The 23,052-nt window shown below is 36.4% G+C and overlaps 1 protein-coding gene across 1 annotated transcript in view; it reads right to left on the reverse strand.

Moving 5' to 3' along the window:
* Positions 1-3,976: 3,976 nt before the first annotated feature.
* Positions 3,977-23,052, reverse strand: part of JPH1 (junctophilin 1) — a 57,413-nt gene continuing 38,337 nt past the window's right edge. The window contains 6 exon segments of the mRNA XM_032223238.1: positions 3,977-5,625; positions 5,790-5,885; positions 12,372-12,766; positions 12,769-13,008; positions 18,237-18,257; positions 18,260-18,351. Of these exon segments, the coding sequence (XP_032079129.1) occupies positions 5,805-5,885; positions 12,372-12,766; positions 12,769-13,008; positions 18,237-18,257; positions 18,260-18,351 (829 nt within the window). The 3' untranslated portion in view covers positions 3,977-5,625; positions 5,790-5,804.

The following is a 23,052-nucleotide window of genomic DNA, read 5'->3' on the forward strand; positions in this document are numbered from 1 at the left end:
TTAAAAATGACTGGGAGTAGACTGTATTGGCTTGGTGGTTATCAATGACACATATATTGTGCAGTACTTATTTTTATGATTTCTATAGTCTCAAATTACTTACTTATCAATTTTTTGCTCTTTACAATGACTTGCTGTCAGAGGTGGGTTGCTCCCGGTTCGTTCCCGGATCAGGTGAACAGTAGTAGCGGCGGTGGGAAGCTCTGCCCACCTGCTTTTGTGCATGCGCAGATGTATCACAAGTGCATGGGAATGCCCCCCCCCAAAAAAAACCCGGTATAAAAAAAATTAGTAACCCACCACTGCTTGCAGTGTATAACTGGCTATGGAGACAAAATTCTTGGACAAGCATTACACCAATATCAGTATCATAATAATAGCCCACCTTTGATGCCATATAGTTTTCAACAGATAGAATCTGAGAGTTCTGAAATCTCAAGATAAATGGTCATTTGGTGGCCTTCCAGCACTGAATAAATTCTATAGCCCCCCCCCTCCCTTTTTGAATTGTGAGCCGCCCTGAGTCCCCCCCAGGGAAAAGGGCGGCATCCAAATAAAGGAAATTCAAATTCAAATTCACATTATTATCAGAGTGGAAATGAGAAAAAAGAATAATAATTAATTGTAAACTTGAATGCAGGGAGAAAAAACATCAGTCATCATGCTTTTTTTTAATCTAAAAGCAGCTCCTTCAGGACCCTCCTATAGTTTGCATTATTCTACACATGCTTAATTATAATTTGGCACAAGATGATTTTTTTGATAGTAGAGCTAAGGCAATTCAATTGTCTTCGAGCTTTCTGAAATGATCCATGTACAATTGTTTTGTCTGGTTGTTTTGTAACTCTGAACAAGTATGAACTGCTGTGAAGCATGTCCTGCATCTACCTGAAAACTTACCTCTTTGGAATATTATACATTTCAAAGTAGGAAAATCTCTTGAGTTGGAAGTACTTCTTTCCAATGGTTATGTAATCAATCAATACAAACAAGCTCAGCAATGTGCATCATTTAATCTAATCTTTATTCTAAGGCTCACTTTCATGACCTTGTTTAAAACAAAGTGCTTTACAGACCAGCCACAATCAGCTTCGCTGTCCTTTTAACATTAAAAGGAGAATGCCAAACATTATCTTCACAGGATGGACTGGTTTTTCGCCTATTTTTTTCATGGAAAGAAGGGGGAAACTGTAAATACATTCCATACAAGAATGCAACTTTATTCTACAGCATAAGCATATAAAGGGCTGGATATAGATCGCAACTGCTGAAGGGAAAAGTTGAACCTTGTTCTTTGGCCTTTTTAAAAATAAAACCATTAAGGAAAATATTCAGGCCTAATTCTCTTAGATGTAGTCACATCAGCAGATCTCTGTTTTGTGCTTTGATTAAGAAGAGCAATAAAACTATTTCCTAAACAGGACTCAAACACTGCTTGACTTCCATCAGAAGGCAATCTATTTATCCACCCACTCGGGACCTGGTACCTGAGGAGACCGCCCTCCTGCCGATTACCTCCTTAGACCGATTAGATCTCACAGGTTAGGTCTCCTCCGGATTCCATCTGCCAGCCAATGTCGGCTGGCGACTCCACGGGGGAGAGCCTTCTCTGTTGCAGCTCCAGCCCTCTGGAATGACCTCCCCGTGGAGATCCGGACCCTTACTACCCTCCCGGCCTTCCGCAAAGCCACCAAGTCCTGGCTGCTCCAGCAGGCTGGGAGGCTTGTGAAACATCCAGCCCCACGGAAATTGTGAATGTTGCATTTTTAAAGTGTTGTCTTTGTCTATTTATCCCCCCTTCCCTTGTCTATTGTGAGCCGCCCGGAGTCCTTCGGGAGTGGGCGGCATACAAGACAAATAAACTAAACTAAACTAAACTACAGAATCTCCTTGATTAATACACCTATTAATTCTGATGTATCTCCAACACAGAATGAAGTTCTCTGGAGGCTCTACTGGCCTTTAGCACATTTCATTTGTCTAGGATAACAATACATTTTTCTCTTCTCATTCCAGGTGCTGATTGTTACTGTGTCCCATCTTGAAAAGGAAGAAGATATTTTATAAGGCCCTATCTTATTAAAAAACAATAGGATATGCCTATATAAAATGAATGTGGAATGTAGCCTATAATCGACCAAGGTATCTATTTGTAGGATGCAGCAAGTCAATCAATCACTCCCAAGAAAAGATGTGGCTGCCTTAAAGTGTTATAGGTCTTCATATTCTTATACACTCTAAACATCTTTTCTGGCAGAATTTAAAAGGTTACACATAGATTCTGTTTTGTCCCATAAGTTTACCTCGGGACAAAGAGTGAAGATATATAGAGCAAGTATAACATTCACTGAATGTTTGCTTCATTAAATGCAATGAAAAAAGATAGTATTATATTTGGAAAGTAGCATTATAAAAGTCTTTATTTCTGTTTCTTCGTATATTGATTTCTAAGGGAACCTACCATATTTTTTGGAGCATAAGACGCACCAAGGTTTTGAAGTGGCAAATAAAAAAAAAGTTTTTGCACTCTGCAAATCTCCCCCATATGGCCTGTTTTTCGCAAAAAGGGCCTGTTTTTTTCAAAAAAAAAAAAAAAGGCATGAATAGCCTTTAGAGGGCTTACAGAGTGCTCCTGGGGATGGCCCTCTCCAAAATTAGCAAAAACTGCCTTTTTTTGTTTGTTTGCAAAAATGGGTCAAATTTTTGTCAAAGAAATTGCATGCATAGCCTTTAGGAGGCTTATAGAGTACTTGTGGGAGCTGGGGAGCAAAATTGAGCAAATAACGGCCCGTTTTTCACTCATTTCTGCCTTTCCAGCCCCCAAAAGCTCTCTGAAAGCCTTCTACAGGCTCTCCATGGCCATTTTGGTGAAGGGGCGAGGTTTTAGGAGGCAAAAATGTTGTATTCAGTGTATAAGACACACCCAGATTTTCAGCCTCTTTTTTGAGGGAAAAAGGTACATCTTATACTCTGAAAAATATGGTAATAGAGTGGGACCTCGGTCCTGAATGCCTCAGACTAGGAACAATTCAGGTGCCGACCGAAAATCTGCTAAATTTTACTCAGTTCACGAACACATCCTCGGGCCGAATAAACACAGCTGCAGTGATTTCCCCTGCCACAGCAATTTCCCCTTCCACACCATTTTTTGTATGTGCACACATACGCAGTCAGTCTTGCTTCTGGTCACAACCAAATCCTGGATTGTATTATAGTCAGCACCTGAGGTCCCACTGTATGACATATTGTCTATATAACCACAATAAAGTTGAACTTGTAACATAGGTGTGTTTTTATTTGTATAGTATTTATGTTTTTCCTTAAAAAAGCAAGGAAAATGTAAGAAACATTAACTGGCTATAGAGAGAGAGAGAGAGAAAATAAAGGACAGCTATGCATTTGTAACCAATACTATTCTTTAATTAGAGCAAATACAGTTATGAAAACTGTACATTATCCATTTTGATTTCCAGAAATTATAAATAAAGCAGCTCATTAGATAAAAGTTCATTCACAGCAAGAAATTTTAAATAGACAAAAGTGACATATTTAAATACATTGGCAGGATTATAAGCTGTCCAAAATGTAGTGTACAATATTACAACCAACTATAAATAACCTTTATGTAAAATACAGCAATGCACATTTTAGAAAAATACTAACAATTTTTATTGGAGCTTTACTCTTAAAAAAGCTTATAAATTATATTTAAAACAGAAACAACATGTTTAATTTATAAATTTTCAAAAGCTATACTTTTTGGATTTTTAAATACACATGTAATATTGTGTTACAAAATTAGCATAATCAACAACTTAATTGGGGCCTGTTGTAGATAAGCATGTTTACATAAGGCTTGTTAAAATTTAATGTTCTGATTCTTAAGGAAGAAATATTTTTCTAAACTTATAAGTAAATTATGTTTTGCTTCTTTAAAAAAAGTTGTTACATTTGCTGCCTTTTTGTGTTCTTCTCAATTTCATACTGGTCAAAATACAGGACTGTCAACCCATTTCTGCAAAAAATGCCACTATATTATTTTCCTGCACAAAGCAGCTCCAATTTCTGAGAATTATTCCAAACCATTTCAGTTAGAATGGGCTGCCTTTTGTGATAACTAATGTAATTATGAGAAAACTTTCTACTAAACCATGCAAATAATAGTATTAGTAATAATAATCATTAATAATAATATACAATAGGATTAAATATCTATTGAAAAGCATAATTTCTAAGAGCTGAAAATAAAAGAAAACTCAAGTCCTATACCTTTTATTTCAAATTAAAATGCTGAGTTTCCAAATGATCACACCGTGTACAGTTTTCTGAAAAATAAATAAGCATGCTCCTTTACTACATTTATTTCAATGGGGAGCATAAAACATGGATCACATCATCAAAACAAAGGACTGTACATCTAACTGACACAAAGAATCAAATTAAAGTTTGAGGCTTAAGTTTTGAGTGGATGAGGTAAGATGACAGACTTTGTTTAGCAACATTAAAGGCATCAAGCTGATAGTCAGTGTTAAAGATTTAAATGCTCTACCTGAATGTATTCAACATGAAGTGTAAGCTTTAAAAATGGCTATGATAAATTGAATTAACAGGTTTTACTGTCTAATTAGGCGAGGCTTTAATCCTAGTAGAATTTGAACGCAACTGGGCAAAATCTCACATTGCTGACTAACTGGCAATCCACTTCTCAAAGTCTCCCACTTTGCTAATTCAGCATGCTGCTATAGCTTGATAAACCCTACAGCATTTTAAATAATCTGACTTGCTGGCATAACCAGGAAGATATAAACTATGGCTTAAAGGTCATCATAGTATATTGCCTGCTAATCCCGAAAAATGACTTTTCTATCTTACATTTTAAAATAAATATTATGTAGAAATAGATTTTGCCAGAAAATATTCTCACTGTGCTTATAGCACAGGCTTTATTTGTTTTCTCCAATACAGGTTAAAAACCAGGGAAGTTTTCCAGGCTGGTCAACATTATTATATTACTGCTGTACAAAGGCTTTAAATAAATAGCAAGTGAGCAGAAATCATGCATAAGCAAATGAAATGCAATCTCCCAGAAAATGGCAGAGATTTTAAAAGCAGCAGGTAATGGAATAAGACTGGTGAGTGATGCTGCTAACTATTTCTTCTAATGAGATAGGAGTGAATACTGGAATCTCTTCCACAGCAACAGAATCCTCTGAACACATTCCTCTGGCAGTCACTTTCCCATCTCCCCGACCAAAAACATCAGACAGCAAAATAGTAAGGCAGCTGTTCGGTTCCATCAACAAAAGTGCAGCTCTGTACATTTCCAGTTTAGTTACACTCTCTGTTCAAACAGATGGAGTAACCAACATACTTTATTTGTTGGAGTGCTTCAGAAAGCTGGTGTATATGATGATGATTTTTCCCCCCCAACAGTGGCTGCTGGCTTCAGCTTTCAGAGGACCTCAAAAGCCTTTGGGCTGAATTTTCCAAGTTTCCACATTTCTCGTGTCCCATCCTAATTCCATGCCTCCTTCCCTGTGTCTGAACATGACTCGTGCCATTAAAAAGGCTGATGACACAACTGCTGAGAACTGTGGGCTTACGCCACTAGTTGTCATGACTTCACTGAAGGATCAAAACAGTTATATCATTAAGTAACTATGTTGAATCACAGTCAGGCATAGCCAAAATTAAATTGGGGAGACATGAAAGTTAACAAATCGTTTTAAAAAGGAAAAATATTGGGGAAGGATAGAATTTCCATATGGGAAGTACAAGAGCATTCTTACCTTTCTTAATTCCAATCAAGTTAGGAAATGGACAAAAAGAATGGCTAAACCAACATTCAAGAGCATTACCATGACAATCATGATTGAATTAGGACCCTAAAAATGGGAAAAAAATAGATGTGATTACATTTGCAAAGTAAATAAAATGCTTCAAATTATTATGACAGAATTAAAGCACTTGTGGACCTTACAAGACCTTTGAAGAATGAAAGATTTTGAAATCGAAAGACCTTGCTCCTGTTTAAAAAATCACATTACATTTATTTCTGAGATGTCCAAAAAGCTATAATCTCTTTGTTACATGTGCGATATATAAAGTATATAACTATGATAGTGTCATTTGAATATTGTTTTTCCTTAGGAAATCAGGAAATGCTGTGAAAAGAATGAATAGCTCTATAACTTCAAACCGTTTAAATTGTAGATGTAAATAAAAGTATGATTTCCAGATGCTTTTATGTCTATCAACATCAAACTATTTATCTCTACAAATATTAAAGCAAAAGATTTTGGAAAAGGCATGTATCATAACTAAATGCTGGCCTTCTGAACTGGCAGCTCTTAATAAAGTAGTCCAATTTTCCTCAATCTGTTCCCAACCAAATGTGTTGAACTTCAACTCCATAAGTTCAAAGTCATCAAATCTTTTTTTCTTAGTGTCCATCTCTTAATCCCATACATCATTATAGGAAAGACCATGGCCCGAACTAACTTGCTTTTTGTATTTATATTAATATCTCTGCTTTTTCAGATTTTATTCATGTTAACCGTTTCATTATTATGAAATACTCCCATGCTATTCATAAAGGTAGCTGACACTGGCGCAGACATCTCCATAGCACATAACAAACTCTTTTGAAGAATGGTGCTTCATATTATGGTTCTGATAAAATCCATTCATTCATTTAGTACAGTATTTGTTATTGATTACTGTTATTTGGTTATGGATTTTAGTGTTACAGGTAGTCCTCAACTTACAACAGTTTATTTAGTGGCCATTCAAAGTTACAAAGGCACTGAAAAAAGATTTATAACTGTTTTTCACATTTATGACTGTTGTAGCATTTCCATGGTCAAGTGATCAAAATTCAGATTCTTGACAACTGGCTCATATTTATGACCGCTGCAGTATCTTGGTCTCATACAGACTTTTTGTGACATTCTGACAAGCAAACTCAATGGGAAAGCCAGATTTACTTAACATCTAACTTTACTAATTTACTAACTTAATAACTGCAATGATTAACTGAACAACTGTGACAAGAAAGGTCATAAAATGGAGGAAAACTCACTTAACAACTGTCTTATTTACCAATAGAAATGTTGGGATCAATTGTGGTTGTACACGGAGGACTTACCTGTACGTTATATACAGTAAATATTTTATTGCTATATTTTAAGTGTGTTTTATAAGCTGTCATAAGTCTAACTGGCTTTGGCAAAATATAAACCAGTCTCTATAACATTTAATGATATCCGTAATACGTGTTTCAGCCTCAACTTAGCATTATCCATGACCTCTGTTTGAGGGTATACAAAATAGATAAGACAATTTATAAAGATGGTTGTTTTTTATGCTCTCTGAATTTTGCTATTTGGTTATGGATATTTTGTTATCCAACTAGGTAATGTCAGTGTAAGTTTAGAGTTTGCCGTTTGTTAATGTTACCTAGTTGGGTAATGAAATATCAACAAGCAAACAATCCAGCTCAGAGTGCCCCAGGGATTCCACAATTCAACCCTGAGCTATAGGCATTCTCTTTTAATGGTAATTTTTGTCATATTCCTAGTACATAATTTCAGTACTGCTGATGATAGGAAACGATTGATATGAGGCTCCTGAAAGTCTTGGGCGAGGCTTGTCTAAAACTCCAAACTACATTATTAAAAGAAAATTAAAAACATGGGAAGCAATACCTCCATGCTTTAATAAATTTAATTATAATTTAATTATATTTAATTAACCTCTTGCCTTGCTAGAGCAACTTCAAATTTAGTAATTTCCTCATTGTTTCCTTCTTTGTTTTACGCTTCCTATATTTCCAAATGTGGCCTGTGGTGAATTGCTCAAGTATGACACTTGCTTCAAAAAAGTTTGAAAGCCCTTTGAGTCAGCTGAAATAGAAATATAACTCATAAATCAAGAAGAAAAATAAAAGGAATACTTCACACATCAGGAAGAACAGAAAAGATACTCATATAATTGGAGGTGCTTTAAACAATAAAAAAAACTGCAAACAAAGTGCTCTGTAATAAAATCCGAAGTGCAGCTCAACTTGCGTCTTTTAAAACATTAACAGTGTGACTCCAGAATGCTTTAGGGTGAAGCACCATAAATAAGGGCTTAGTGATCAGCTATGGCTCAAAATAGAAAAAGGCAAAATTAGTCTCTGCTTTCAGTGATTGATTGGAGCAGGTGTTTATAAGGAAGCTATAATAGAAAAGCTTTATTCATGCCTGGAGAATTGTCCTTGTGTAACAGTAAGCTTAAGGTGTACAAAAGAGAAAAACAACATTTAACTCTTTTTTTTTCCCTAACAGGCATTATGATATGTTGTCTGGTAGGAACTATTGCAGAGATGGGTTGCTTCCAGTTCAGCCTGGATTGGGTGAACTGGTAGTGGTGGCAGCGGGAGGCTCCATCCATCCGCCCGGATGCTTTTGTGCATGCTCAGAAGTGTCACACGTCAGCTTGAGCAAACTGGTAGCGCTGGGATTTGCAACCCACCTCTGAACTATTGTATATATTAAAAGAGGGTCAGTTAAGAAAGAACAGTTTTCTTGTTGATTTTAGTTGCAGGTGTATTTTATAAACAGAATCTCACTATTTATGAAGGCTCCGAAGGGCTATGCTTAGCTCATCTTTATTTTTTTATCATTGTGTATCTGGACTCTGAAATACATACATCATGCTGTCCTCTTTCAAGAAAATTAACATTTTGCAGAATGCAAAAAAGAAGAACTAGTTAAGACAAAGACAGGCATGAGACAAGGAAAATAGGTAAAATTAGTTTATAACATCATTCATTCTATCTATGCATCTGTAACTTCCATGACATTCATAAACTCCTTCAGATGAAGCCTTTTCCACTTCTGACTTCTGTCTTTTAGAGGATATTAAATGTACCTAAGATTTCCAGTATCTTCCTGTACCTCTTCCATCATGCATTTGTTTTGCAATTGGATCCTCTTGATATGACCAAATCATCTCAGCATGCCTTTTTATACTGGTCATTCATTCAAACCACATTAATCCAGGACCCATTCATTCTTGATCCTATCTTTTGTGTTACCGCAACCTCAAGTACCAGATTCCTACTGCATTCAACTTTTAAGTTTTATGTAGGCATCTTTTACTTCTAAACAGAAAATAATTTATTCTTATACACAGCCATTTTAATTTCTTTAGAGAACAGTAATTCCCCATTTTTTTCTTTGTTAAACATTTTTACAAATGTAAACTATTTATTTATTTATTAAATTTATATGTCTCCCATCTGTCTGCCATATGTATGTATGTAGTATGTATGTATGTATGTATGTATGTATGAATGAATGAATGTATTTATGTATGTATAAATTCGGATATATGAATTTCAGAGCCATATTCTGGTTTCATCATATTGTCTAATCAAATCATTCAGATTCTCAGTGCACAAGCTGGGTCATATGCATATAAACGCACATATCTCTTCATATTCCCTACTGATACACCCCTAACATGATCAGAAACATTCTTTATGCACTTATCAGTAAATATTTCAGACAACTAAGAAGGCTTTACAGACACTTTTATCAGTCATTGCTCATTATTGAATCATTTGCTAAGCATTTCATTTGCCTTTCATTATTTACTGTTTTTTCTACATTCAGTAATCAGTTTTCCATTCCATATATGCACATAATTTTCAATATCATGTGTATTCTTAAATCAACAAGCACATTTTTTATTACTTTAATAAATTTCTCAGTGATCTGCATTAGTATTCCAAATAAGGAGTTAGTCTTGGAAAGATCTCTTTTAATGATATTGTGAGCTGGAAGGATTAGTTGTAAAGGTCTAACTTATTAGACAGTTCTCTTTCTTACTGGTAATTTTATTTACAGAGGGGGGGGGTTATTTTTGCCATTCTTTCTGCTGATGCGTAGCACATGGGATAGGCTTTTTTTATTTTTTACTGAGATGGTCTCTAGACTCTAGAAGAGGTAGGACGAAGATAATTGCTTTCTTCCTACAGCTGAAATGGTCTTCGGGGAAAAATTGCAAACAGCATTGTAAAAAAAAACTCTGCATCAACAAGATACTGAGTGGATATGAATTGTTGAAAATAATGTAATTGGTGTTTGTGTGATCGATATGCCCATTATGCACTAAATACTGAAATTATCCTTTGCTTGAAATAAGCAAAGCTGTAACACTTATGATCTTTTAATTTTTTAAAAAGAAGGCAAGAAGGCAAATACAAATATATAGCTCTCTGATTAGATCACATATATAGCAAATCACATAAATCCCTTTGACAGCTAGCTCAAAATCCTTGTTTTTTCCACTCTTCTTAGTGGAAAGAAAAATATTACATTCAGATTGTCAACACAAACGTACATACAGTAATTCAATTATTCTACTAAGCTGGCATCTTGTATTTAGAAAAGCTTATTTATGACATGTGCATAAATATGATTTTCACAATGCTGTTCACATCTGAGAATAACCTTTGGTAAAATATGCATATGTATGTATGTACATACGTACGTACGTATGTATGTATGTATGTATGTATGTATGTACATCTCTTTCTCATTTATTTATTTTATTTATTAGCATGGCTAATAACTCCTAACCTCATTAAACTACATGTATTTTAACTATTACAGGTAGTTAACTAATGTGGAACAGAAAATTCATCATTAAGTGATGCAGTTGTTAAATGAGGCATCCTGTGACCACACTTGATTTTACAACCTGTAATTGTGATTTGTGACCTTTCCTGATTTCCCCATTGATGTTGCTCACAAATAGTGATCATGTGATCCTGGTATGCTACAACGTGAACTGGTCCCAGTGTTCAGATCATGGTGATATGACTATGGAAACACTGCCACAGTTGTAAGTACGAAGATCAGTCATAAGTAACTTTTTAAAGTACAATTGTAACTTTAAATAGTTGCTAGTTGAATGGTTGTAAGTTGAAGACCATCTCTGTAAAGGTATTTTATACCTTTAAAAATTCAAAACACTGAAGCACTTCATTATGTTCCCCATTGTGTACCTGCTTATTATCTTGTAATGCCCTTTTCTCCAATCTCTCTTTTCTGCAAGGGGGAATGGGAAAGAAAAACATTTCTAGCCCTAAAATATTCATAGGTTTCCTTTCATGCACTGTTATACGTATCTGAAATCTGCTCACAAGAGTTTTTAAATAATATTCAAGTTTGAGAACTGTGAAACTATTCCAAAGTCTTTTTTTCTTGGTAATTGTTTATGGTTATTTAGATCATAGTTTTACTGAAATATCTAAACTTTTCCCCTTTCAATTTCCTCCTCTTAAAATACTTTGATATTTAATTGAATCCATTTTCTATCTACACAATAGTTTCTCTGCCATCTGCTGTCACAAACCACAAAAGAATAATAAAGCTACCCTCAGTTTAATGGCTGGCATTCCAAATGCTTCATTGATTTTTCTCCAAATAATTTTGTTTGACTGAGCCCAAACAGTTCATTATTTTAAATCTTTCAAAATACTTTATTCCCAAACTTATCACATTTACTAAGGCTTTATTTCCCTTGTTTTAGATAGTGAACTTTGTGATTATGTTTCTGGTAAGATGTTCTTTTTACAACCCTGACAGTATAGAGGAATAAGCAGCTAACCTTGAAGAAGGAATGCAATAGTGATAAAGTGAAGATTAATTTAGCCCAGGAAGGGAAGATGCAACAAGAAAGAACCTCAAGACCGCACTGATTCTCTTTGGTATAAGAAAGGCAGAGGGAAATTCTGTCAGAATGTACTAGAGTAACTCTGACAATTGATTATCCGGCCTGTTTGAAGACCTCCAAGTAAGGAGATGCCACTTTAATTCTTAGCTCATGCAGCAACTTTTTCCACTGACTGATATTTCCCATAATCAGGAATTTCCTGATACATAGTCTGAAATTTTAATATTCCTTGAAGTTTTAACTCACTGGTTCTGCCCACTTCTTTTTCTATATAACAACCCTACAAATATTTGAAGGCTACAACCATTTCATGGCCAACTCACATTGCAGCCAACTCAATGCAGGACAACTCAATGAATACAAAAGTTAAATTAATTTCAACAAAACCATGGCCAATAATAATAAAATAAATTAAGTCCAAAATGCAAGAATTACAATACTTTAGATGAAAATGTAGTCACCAATAATAAAAGTGACTGAATTAATCAATTAATTCAGCACTGAATTATCGCGCAGTGAGTTGTACCATGGTGAGTTGACTGTGGTGAGTTGACCTGTGGCAAGTTGGCTGTGGTGATTTTGCTTATAGACTAAACATCCTTTAATCATTCCTTACAGTGCTTTCAATCTACCATACCTACCAAACTGATTTCATTTTCCATTGAAGACAAGTCATTATTAGCTGGATTCTTTGGTGCAGAGGATTCTGATTTCTTTAATGATTCTTTGGCATCTAATTGATTCCCAGCTCTGGTGGGACTTGGCTTCTGAGCTGATGCTGCTGGTTTAACTGCTGAAGATGATGGGTTGCTATGGTCCTCGTCTTCCCCAAGCTCATATGGATACAGTGTTGGATTAGTTTTCACAAAATACCCATGGTAATGATCGTGCAACTCTCCATTCTCTTTGCTTTTGGGATTGTTGCGAGGTGACAACTTTTGGTGATGTTTGGCCATCACTTCTTCTTTCACAGCAGGTGGTTTAGAAAAAACAGGTTTGTGGACTACTGGTACAATGTTTTCACTTACTACATTCTTTTTTCTTGAATAAGTCTGGCTTCTGGGGTGGAATTATGTTTCCTTCCTTGTTCTGCAGGAGAAGGCTTGGCAGAAGAGGCTGAGCTATGCTTATGACTTTCTTCTGGACTCCCAGGAGGTGTAGTGCCCTTTCGATAGAAATGAGGAGATTCTTTTGGTGTAGGAGGATTTTCCTGAGCTTTTTCTTCTGGTTTTTCCTTAATTTCTCCTTCCTGAAATCGCTGCTTAATATAATCAGGACCTGAAAGTAAAATCAAACCAACAATAACTTGAGAAGTACTAAATTATTATTTCTTACTGGAAATCCTCTTTTTGGGCCTCATCACAAAAGATACTCATAACACCCACAAAAAAATGCAAAAATCCATAACAGGAATAATATCCAAGTAGTACCTTGAAATTGTTATTTTTAGTTTCTGTTTTGTAATTGTGAATTATTTTCCTTAAGAATGAAAGATTTCCACATAGAAAAGAGAAATTTGGGTTATATACTTTTATATTCGTCCTTTTCTTTCAATAAAGACTGCTACTGTTAGTTAGATACACTTCCAAAATTATTGGTTTCCTGACCTGTGTCAGAAAAGTATAGTATTTGGAATTTATATCACAACTTGTATTTCTCACATACACTATATTGCCAAAAATATTCGCTCACCTGCCTTTACTTGCATATGAACTTACTGTAAATATAAATCCAATAAACAAACAAACAAACAAACAAACAAACGACATCCCATTCCTAATCCATAGGGTTCAATATGACATCGGTCCACCCTTTGCAGCTATAACAACTTCAACTCTTCTGGGAAGAGGCTGTCCACAAGGTTTAGGAGTGTGTTTATGAGGATTTTTGACCATTCTTCCAGAAGCGCATTAGTGAGGTGAAAAACTGATGTTGGACGAGTTTACATAGCCTACCACTTCGTGGCTGAGTTGCTGTCGTTCACAAACACTTCCACGTTCTTATAATACAGCTGACAGTTGACTGTGGAATACTTAGGAGTGAGGAAATTTCACGACTGGATTTGTTGCACAGGTGGCATCCTATCACAGTTCCATGCTGGGATTCACTGAGCTCCTGAGAGCGACCCATTCTTTCATAAGTTTGTAAAAACAGTCTGCATGCCTAGGTATTTGATTTTATACACCTGTGGCCATGGAAGTGATTGGAACACCTGATTCTGATTATTTGGATGGGTGAGCAAATACTTTTGGCAATATATTGTAACTCACAACTCAAATAGCTGCCACTACATGTCCATGAGAGTAAATGACATTCACTCTGTGAGGAGATGGATGCTTTCTAAATAGGATAAAAAATAAATAATTCACACTGATACTATTTAAGTCCATATATATCAATTATTATATCAGAAATAAAAGTTAACTTTAAAAATAGTTAACCGTGAATTGTTGTAACATTATATTATCAGTGGAAATTTAAGTTTTCCACTATTTGAAACCTGTAACTTCTGCAAGGCAATGCAGGATGCAAGATCATTTTTCCAAAGCAGCTTCCAGAATGAAATCTCACTTATACCATTACTACTTCTTTTAATTCCTTTCACCTTCTCTCCATCTTTTCAGCACTGCAATTGCCAATATCCAGTGCAGACATATGCAAAGAAGGGACTTTGCTTCTCCATGACGTTCTGCTTTTCCATACACAGCCTAAAATAGCATTAGCACTTTTGCACTTGTATCACATTTCAATTACATGGGCTGAACCTGCAGTGTTTGGCAGTTAACTTTGATAGGTGCAGGATCAGGTTTCTCATCTAATGTGCTGACTCCTATCACCTCTAAAGTAGTTTCACAGCATTAATTTTGATTAATTTAAGCTTCTTGCTTTCACCCAATTGCTGTTTCTTTCTATTTTTCTTTCTTTTTGTTTATTAAAAGCATTAAAATTCCCAGTCTCTTCAACCTTTGAATAATAAAGCAATAATATTATTTTGGTACTATTAACAATCTGTCTCTGAGGTTTTGTGAATTTTACTGGCATTTAATCAAAATTCACTTCTAATTAAATCCTATGCTATGAATTTCTGCAATGGCATGTCTGTGTGTGTGCATGCACACACCGACACATACCAGATTAGCTAAGCAGCATTCCTTTATCATACAGAGTTTGTGTCTTTATTGAACACTTAGTGTTGTGCTATTTATTTAGTTTATGTCACAATCTGCATACTCACTATGCACTGTAAAAAGCCCATTCCAACTATAAACTAATTTTGTCCTATGAGCGGCTAATTGAGAACTGGACAAAACTTCGTTCTACAAATATACAGATACTGTATAGCACTAACTACAATACACAAATATAGGTGGCAAAAAATGTCTAGCATTCATACATCAAACTAATGTATTTTCAGAGCAATTCTCCCTGTTCCTGAATCTATTAGTATCAATACAACAGCAGGTTTTAAAAAGTAAAGTATTATATTCTTCTCCAGATAGCTGAGTTGCCAGTCCCAGAGAAACTATCAGTCTGGCCTAAAAAATCTAACACTGTCCTGGAAGACCCTAAGTAGAAAAAAATGCACACAATATGTGGCAGAAGACAGAAGGAATGCTAAAAAGAGCTGGGACTTCTCCCAGGCACCAGGCTAAGATGTGGGTTGAGCTGAGAGGCTGTTAGATCTGGTGCCAGATGGGAAAAGGTGATTTTGTTTTTATCTTTGTTTTAATTGAGTGTTGTGAGCTGATTAGGAATCATTATAGTTCTTATTGTCTTTATCTCAATATCTATAGCAATGATGGCTACCTTTTCTGGACCAAGTGCCCAAAGTGTGCATGCGAATGCACCCCTGAATCCCAAAATGTAATATGTGACCCCGTGCATGCTCCCCACTTGCTTCCGAGCTTGCGTGTGGCCCCCCACATGTGCCCTACCGCCCCCATGCCCTGCCCCCTCCCTCCCCACATGTGCCTACCGCCATGCATGCATCCCCACCTCACACATGCTGCCCCCTGCATTTATAAAAAACATATGTGGTTACCTTTTAAAACACAAAATAGAGAATAATTTATAATAATTATAATATAATTAATTGTAATAATAACAATTGTGACCTTATAATTTATAAATTACAATAGTTATTAATTATAATAATAATAATTGTGAACTTGTCTCAGAGTAACTGTGAGATGGAACTTGGAATCCTAGTGGACAATCACTTAAATATGAGCCAGCAGTGTGCGGCAGTACACTGCTGGCTAATACAATCCTTGCTTATATAAAAACCGGAAATTTGGGAACGACTTCCTGTTTGCTCCTAGGGCTGTTTTTTGCCCTCTGGAGCCTTCAGGTAAGCCTCCTGAAGGCAAAAATAGCCCTATGGACAAACTTCCAGTTTGACTGTAGGGCTGTTTTCCGAAGCCTTCAGGGAAGCCTCCTGAAGGCTTTGAAAGGTGAAATATGGCCCTACAAGCAAACCAGAAGTCCATTCCCGAATTTTCAGTTTGCCCATAGGGATGGTTTTTCGCGCTGCGGAGGAGGGCAAAAAATGGCTCAAAAAGGGCAAAGTCAGCTGGCCAGTGCGCGCATGCGCGTTGAGCTGACGGGCAAGCCTCGAGGGCTCTGACAATGGCTCTGTGTGCCATCCTTGGCATGTGTGCCATAGGTTCGCCATCACGGGCATAGGATCTCCCAGTTGAACAGGAGTTGGACTAGAAGACCTCCATGGTCCCCCGCTCTAATCTGATTGATTGGCTATCTGATTTGGTTATTTGCTTGCAGACATTCCATTATGTATTCAACCTATAACCATAATTGGGACCAGAATTCCTGTTGCTAAGTAAGATAGTTCGTAAACAATTTGCACCCAATTTAATGATATTTTATGTTGTTAAATGAGTCAGCCCAGTTGTTAAGCGAATCATGCAATTATTAGGTGATTCTGGCTTCCCCATTGACTTTGTCACAAGCCAGCTGGGACGGTCACAAATGGCAATTACATGATTCCAGGATGTTGCAACCATCCTAAATATATTCCAGTTGCCAAATGTCTGAATTTTGATCCTGTTGCAATGGTCGTAAGTGCAAGGACCAATCATAAGTCACTCTTTCAGTTCCATTGTAACTTTCAATGGTCACTAAACAAATGGTTATCAGTTGAGGACAACCTATCCCTGACTATTAGACCTATGTTATCCAGTCAAGTAATGAAATATCAGAGAGCAAACAACCAAGTTCAGAGTAGAGTTAGGACTCCACAGTTCATCTCCAAGCTATATATTTCTCTTAAATTGGAATTTATTGCCATTTATAGACAAAATGTGCATGCACATAACTGTAATCAAAAATATGTTATGTTTGCTCATTTCAGTTACACATTTTCTTTCTGTTATAGCACATTCAGTTGAAATTCTCAGGATATTATGCAAAAATATATATCCCAAAACAAACAGTTAAAGATGAAAATGGCAAGAAGTAAATATGGTTTTATCTGTGAAGGGTTTCCTCAAAGTAACTAATATGAGAGAAAACTCACAATTTCAGCCTTAACAAGGGATACAGTATATTTGACTGAAAAGGTAATTGAATCCTGCACTAAAATTAAAAATAAACAAATAAAAAGTCTTAAAACTAAACAGTATTTTACAAAGACCATCAGTCTTTCAGTGGTTACAGTAGTTGTTCCTAACCTGATGTTCCCTACTCATGCTGGATGGATGGGAATTTAGCAGGACAGTTCAGAAAGGCATCAGATTGGAGAAAACTGATGCCCAACTCCAGTCCAAAGGTAGACCAGTGCTGTATTAAAGAGGGGAAGAATGACTCATAGAAGAATAATTGAGGACTGCTGTGTCTTCTCTTACTGGAATTTTTTTTCTCCAGAAAGATCTAGGCTTTATAGGTCCCCTTTTTGATTTTTAGTTGTTCATCCTGTGATTGGCCATTAAATGTCAGAAATCTTGCTTTACACATTAAGCTCTTTGTCACTAGAACTGTGTAAAAGTTATATTTTCCTACAATATTGACTTTCAGGACATTTTAGCCCAAGAGGAGGGTGTTGCTTAGCTACAGTTAGGAAATGTAGGGAACTGCCAGGATTCAGAAAAGGAACTACCAGATCTTACTAACATACGATGTGCTCTCAAAGCTTCTGGTTATAGGGTGAGCTGTTGCAAAGAACTGAAACTTCTCCGAAAATCCCTGTCTTTCTCTGAGATGATTGATTGGTGGTCAGGATTATATTTACACAGGGATGGCTAGTGAATTAGCAATATATTGAAGTGTTAAGTATTTTCTCTCACAAATAACTTGTAAATGCACAAAAGTTATAAAAGTTACCATAACTTTCTCTTAATAAAAAGATGACATTAGCATCTTATCCTCTTTCCTAGGACATGCATTCTTAAAAGACAATACACACTATCTCAGAGCTATTCATTCATAATTTTTTAAAAGCAATATAATGCATTGTATTATATAAATAAAGCAAAGATTCGTTCTGTCACCTGGTTGATAGAAACCCGGATAGTTCTCTGGCAACTGCTAGCAACATCACATTCCTGACGAGCAGACTGGGAGGCTTGCTCTGCAGTATCTGCTTTAGCTCTTGCATGTGCAGTTCTGTAGGGGACATAGAAATGTTCTTGAGCATAAGTGTTCTGGTACATTAACATCCCTACTTCTGAAAAAAAGAGATTATATACATGTATATTTAGGCATCCTATAAAGCCTGCTGGTGTTAAATAATTTTGAAACACTTACACAATACATATCAATACATTTCTTACTGTTTTCTATAACGGGATATACAGTTATACTAGAGCAGGGTGTCAAACTCGATTTCATTGAGGGCCGCATCAGGGTTGTATTTGACCTTGGGGTACCATGATAGGCATGGCCATGCTGGGTGTGGCCAGCTCGATGTTACTCGTGTCAGGGGCTCCTGTGGTGGCCTGACCGTTCTGCCAGTGAAAACGAGTTCCCGAGCTCCATTTTCGGCTGCGACAGTCACCTGCAACCCTCTGCCAGCGAAATCAGAAGGCTTTTGCCTGTGGGTGCCCCTCCCGAGCTCCATTTTTGCTGCAGAGGCACTATAGGCTGGTCCTTTGCTGTTTCCATGGCGGTCATATGGGCTTGATCTAAGTACCCTGCTGGGTCCCTGGGCCTTGTGTTTGATAGCCCTGTACTAGAACAATCTGATGTTTCAAGAATTTTGACATAAGTAAAGTGAATATTGTAAAGATAGGGTTCTTATGACCCCCCCCCCCAGATCAGGGTATCAAACTCACAGTCCATGGGACAGATTTCTCACACACTGGTTACACCCCCAGTTTAGCAAGGGAAGAAAAGTTGCAATACTTCATGTGAAGACAACATGTCGTGAGTTTGAAACCTTTGCTCCAGATGTGGTTGAATTATAACTTTCTGGCTCAAATAATCAATAGTGAGGAGAGTACTGGGAAATCTACGTTAGCAGTATTCTGAACACCCACATGCTCTAGATGTTTGGAGTTTTTAGTTCTGAAAGAAAAAGTTAGGGGGAAATGAAAGAAGTTTAGAAATCTGTCCTGGTATGCAGTTAGCACAGCATTTCTTTTCCTCTGATAACATAATTGAAGTAATCAGATTCAGGCAGGCAAAAGTACATCTTCAGAGAACCAATTAGCCTACTATCATGTTCCTAAAGGCTTTCAACAATCATGAAGAACAGGGATTTAAGCTTCAAATTAGCAGAGAATTTGCCCACTTCCTCAGAACTGCAGATTCAAATTCATCCTTGATAACTGCAAGAGGTAGTCCCCATCATATTGCTAATCCTTCTCCAACTGATGTCCAACTTTGAGCCACTTCATTGCCTAGATGGCCTGCAAATTCTTCACATGGCCCAACAAATGACTTCTGGTTCATTTCTATATAGCAATTAAAATAAAACTAACAAGGAAAGGTCTTCAAGTCCTATTATACATCTTTTTTTCTGGAAAAAAAATACAATGTATTAAATATCAAACCCAGAATATTAAGAAGTAGCATTTTGCAGATTAAAAGTTTACAGCAATATTGTTCTTACAACATTAGGGGTAATGTTAAGCTTTCATTGAGGACTGGTTTCTTGCAGAGGGGAGGACCTTTTAAAGCAGAGGTTTCAAATTTGGCAACTTTAAGACTTGTGGAGAATTCTGGGAGTTGAAGTCCACAAGTCTTAAACTTGCCAAGTTTGGGGACCTCTGTTTTAAAGTAACCACATCTACATTGATGCCAAGCAGCATTTCACAGGCCACAACATGAGCGTGGGTGTTCTTCTGAAGAATGTAGATCCCTGCCTTTGAGTTGATGTAACTGGAAACTTTGTCCTGGTAACTTGTCTCAAGATGTTTGAAGGCTTCTGATACTGATTAATTTCTATATATTAAATTGGGTTTGGTAAGAGACTGTCAGCCAAGCATATCTTTTAGATGAAGAAATTATGTGTAAACTATGGTATACCTGTTAGTGTTTCAGTCACTGTACTGTGTACCAACTGTAACTTCTGGACATGTCTCAACTAAGTCTCACCCCAATAATAATTACAGAAATCCAATCTTGAAGTTCGCAATGCATGGATGAATCATCATGATCTAGCATATGAAATTCCATTGGAGACAATGTATTTTCTTGGTCTGTCTCACATTACAATTGTTAGGGACTGACCTATAATCTTCCAATTCTATTCTTTGGAAATAGCTTTATCTGAAGTTAAGAGCAGAACTACTTCATAAAAGTGCTAAATATATTCAAAATCTCTGGAGCCAAACCAGGAGAATACTGTGATGTTTTGGAGATGACCTTAAAGAAATTATGCAGAGGGAGCAGCTACATGCCAGGGTTCCAAATAGCATCCAAAAGTAAATCAGAGTCCAAGGCAAAGTATTGCTCAAATTTCCAATTCCTTAAGAGAGGCATGTTGGCACATCTGGGAAAACCCAAATCTGAAAGCTTCCTGGTTTCCCCCACCCAGTTGAAAGTTCAAGATCATGTCCCCACACCCACAAGTCCATCACATGGTCCAATCTCCCACTGCCATGTTGACAGTTCCACCCATCCCATTCCAGTCAGGTGCAGAAGTGCCGAGACATATGACCTAGACTTTCTAGAAAGAATTTTGTTGTAGCTACATAATATGTGACTCCTTACAATCCCCCCTCCCATTTTCCCACAATAGAAAATGCATAGCAGATTAATAGAAATTGTGGCAGGCCAAAAACCCAAAAGAAAATACGGCTGCAGGCCTGACACTACAATTGCCTACATCAATAATATATAGTATTTCCAGTCAAGCTTATGGAATTGATTCCCTAATATCGCCTATCTCAAAAGACTGACAATGATTATATTAAAAGTTGCTATGATATCAAACAGGAGGAACAGATTAAACTACTTCTGTACCTTTCCCAGTATAGGTTACACATTATCACAATCAAACAATCAAATTAATACATTTTGCATAAGCCTTCTGTACTTAAAAGAAACTCAGCTTGGTTCATGTGATGTAAGCATGATATAGAAGTTATAGCTAGTAATATTTCTGAAGATGGATAAAATTAACATTTTTACTAAAGAAGTATTTAAATGAAAGAATAAAGCAACAAATCCCTGGTAATAGAGGGATTGCCAACATTTTCAGCTACTTTGACAGCATGTTATGGATCTTGTGGATCAAAGAATTGATTCATTCACAAACTGGTTGCCAGGGTGGTACAGTCCAATGGAAACAAAAAAGTCAAATGTTGAGGATCTTTCATCACCACACAGGAATCTCTATTTCCTCAAAACAAAAGAACTACAAAGCTTACTGTTTTTCTAATTTATATAAATACTATCAGCAGCAGCATTGATTTATAGAGGAAAACCATAAATTAAATAAGACTTATTGTTATTTTAAGAAAAAAAACAGGGTAATATAAAATCTATTGAGATGATACAATCCTTTTATCAAAATATTTTACATAAAATATTACAGACTAGTGACCAAATTAATCTTTGCTATAAATACTTGCTTGCCTGTTTAAAAAAGAATGAAGTAAAACAGCTACCACACCAAAATGATGAATGAATTTCAGAAATGTATTCAATAGTAGCAATTACTATTATCTCAGTCATTCTGATATTCTTTATCCATTGCTTAAAACATGAGCAATTAAGACAAAAAGTATACTGATGTGGGAGTAATAACTGTCAGAAATAAAATGTGAATGTAGGGGCAGGCGATATCACAGGAAAATAACAGACAAAATGTGTATGTTTCACAGCACAATTTACCACAGAGCACATCCATGCATGTGGATGCATAAAAAACATGTAAAAATAATTAACTTTCACCAGGGTTACCCAGTGTTATTAGAAAAACTCCTACACATTAATCTATTTCCCATTCATGCATGGAACACAGTATTTTTTTCCAGTTTTTTAATATAGAGTTTAGTTTATAGGAATTACTGTATGCCACAATTCTTCAGTACTTCTTTGGAAATTTATTTTCTGCTATTCTTCTTACTCTATTTCAATCAGATTAGATTAAGAAATAAACCCCAGCCTTTAGTAATACATTAGTAAATAGAAATCACAATATTGCCTAAATTTTCTGATTTAAGCAACTTAGGTTAAGTCTGGTTAGCATGCAAATGGAAAACCTCCAGGGAACAGATTGGTAAATAAATAATGAAGATGATGAGAAAGAAGAACAAGAGGAAGATGAGGAATTATTATTACTCCTTTATTGCTATCAAGATGACCCTCAGGGCAATCCTGACTTAAAGGAGACTTTGTCTTAATGCTACATTTCAGTGGTGAGTTCGTAACTGGTTTACTACCGGTTCGCTGAGAGGGCGTTTTGCACATGCTGTGGGCATGCCTGATCAGCACTGGAAGAAAGAAAATGGTAAAGAAGGTCAGCCAGGGTGGTGGAGCACAGAGTAACAAGAAGCCAAAAGGGCACATATAGGGGAGATAGGTAAGTATGGGGAGTTAAAATGCACCTGCAGTTGTAAGTGCATGGGGAGGTTCCAAGCACCTAAAATGTGATCATGTGACTGTGGGGTGCTGCAATGGCTATAATCTCAGGCATGTGTTGTAAGTCCCATTGTGATTTGAATGGTTGCTAAATCATTATGGCAGTATGTTGAGGACTATCTGTATGAAAAAGGTAGACTCCATGCCAAAATGTTTTGGATGATTTGATCCTTTTTCCATGAACAATATTGCTAACAGGTGTATTGTTTCTTCTTGGGCCAAGCAAGCACTTGAGAAATGGGCGAGAGGCAGTGGTGGATTCAGCCAGTTTGCATC

This window comes from Thamnophis elegans, chromosome 8 (assembly GCF_009769535.1).
Source record: "Thamnophis elegans isolate rThaEle1 chromosome 8, rThaEle1.pri, whole genome shotgun sequence".
Lineage (NCBI taxonomy): Eukaryota > Metazoa > Chordata > Lepidosauria > Squamata > Colubridae > Thamnophis > Thamnophis elegans.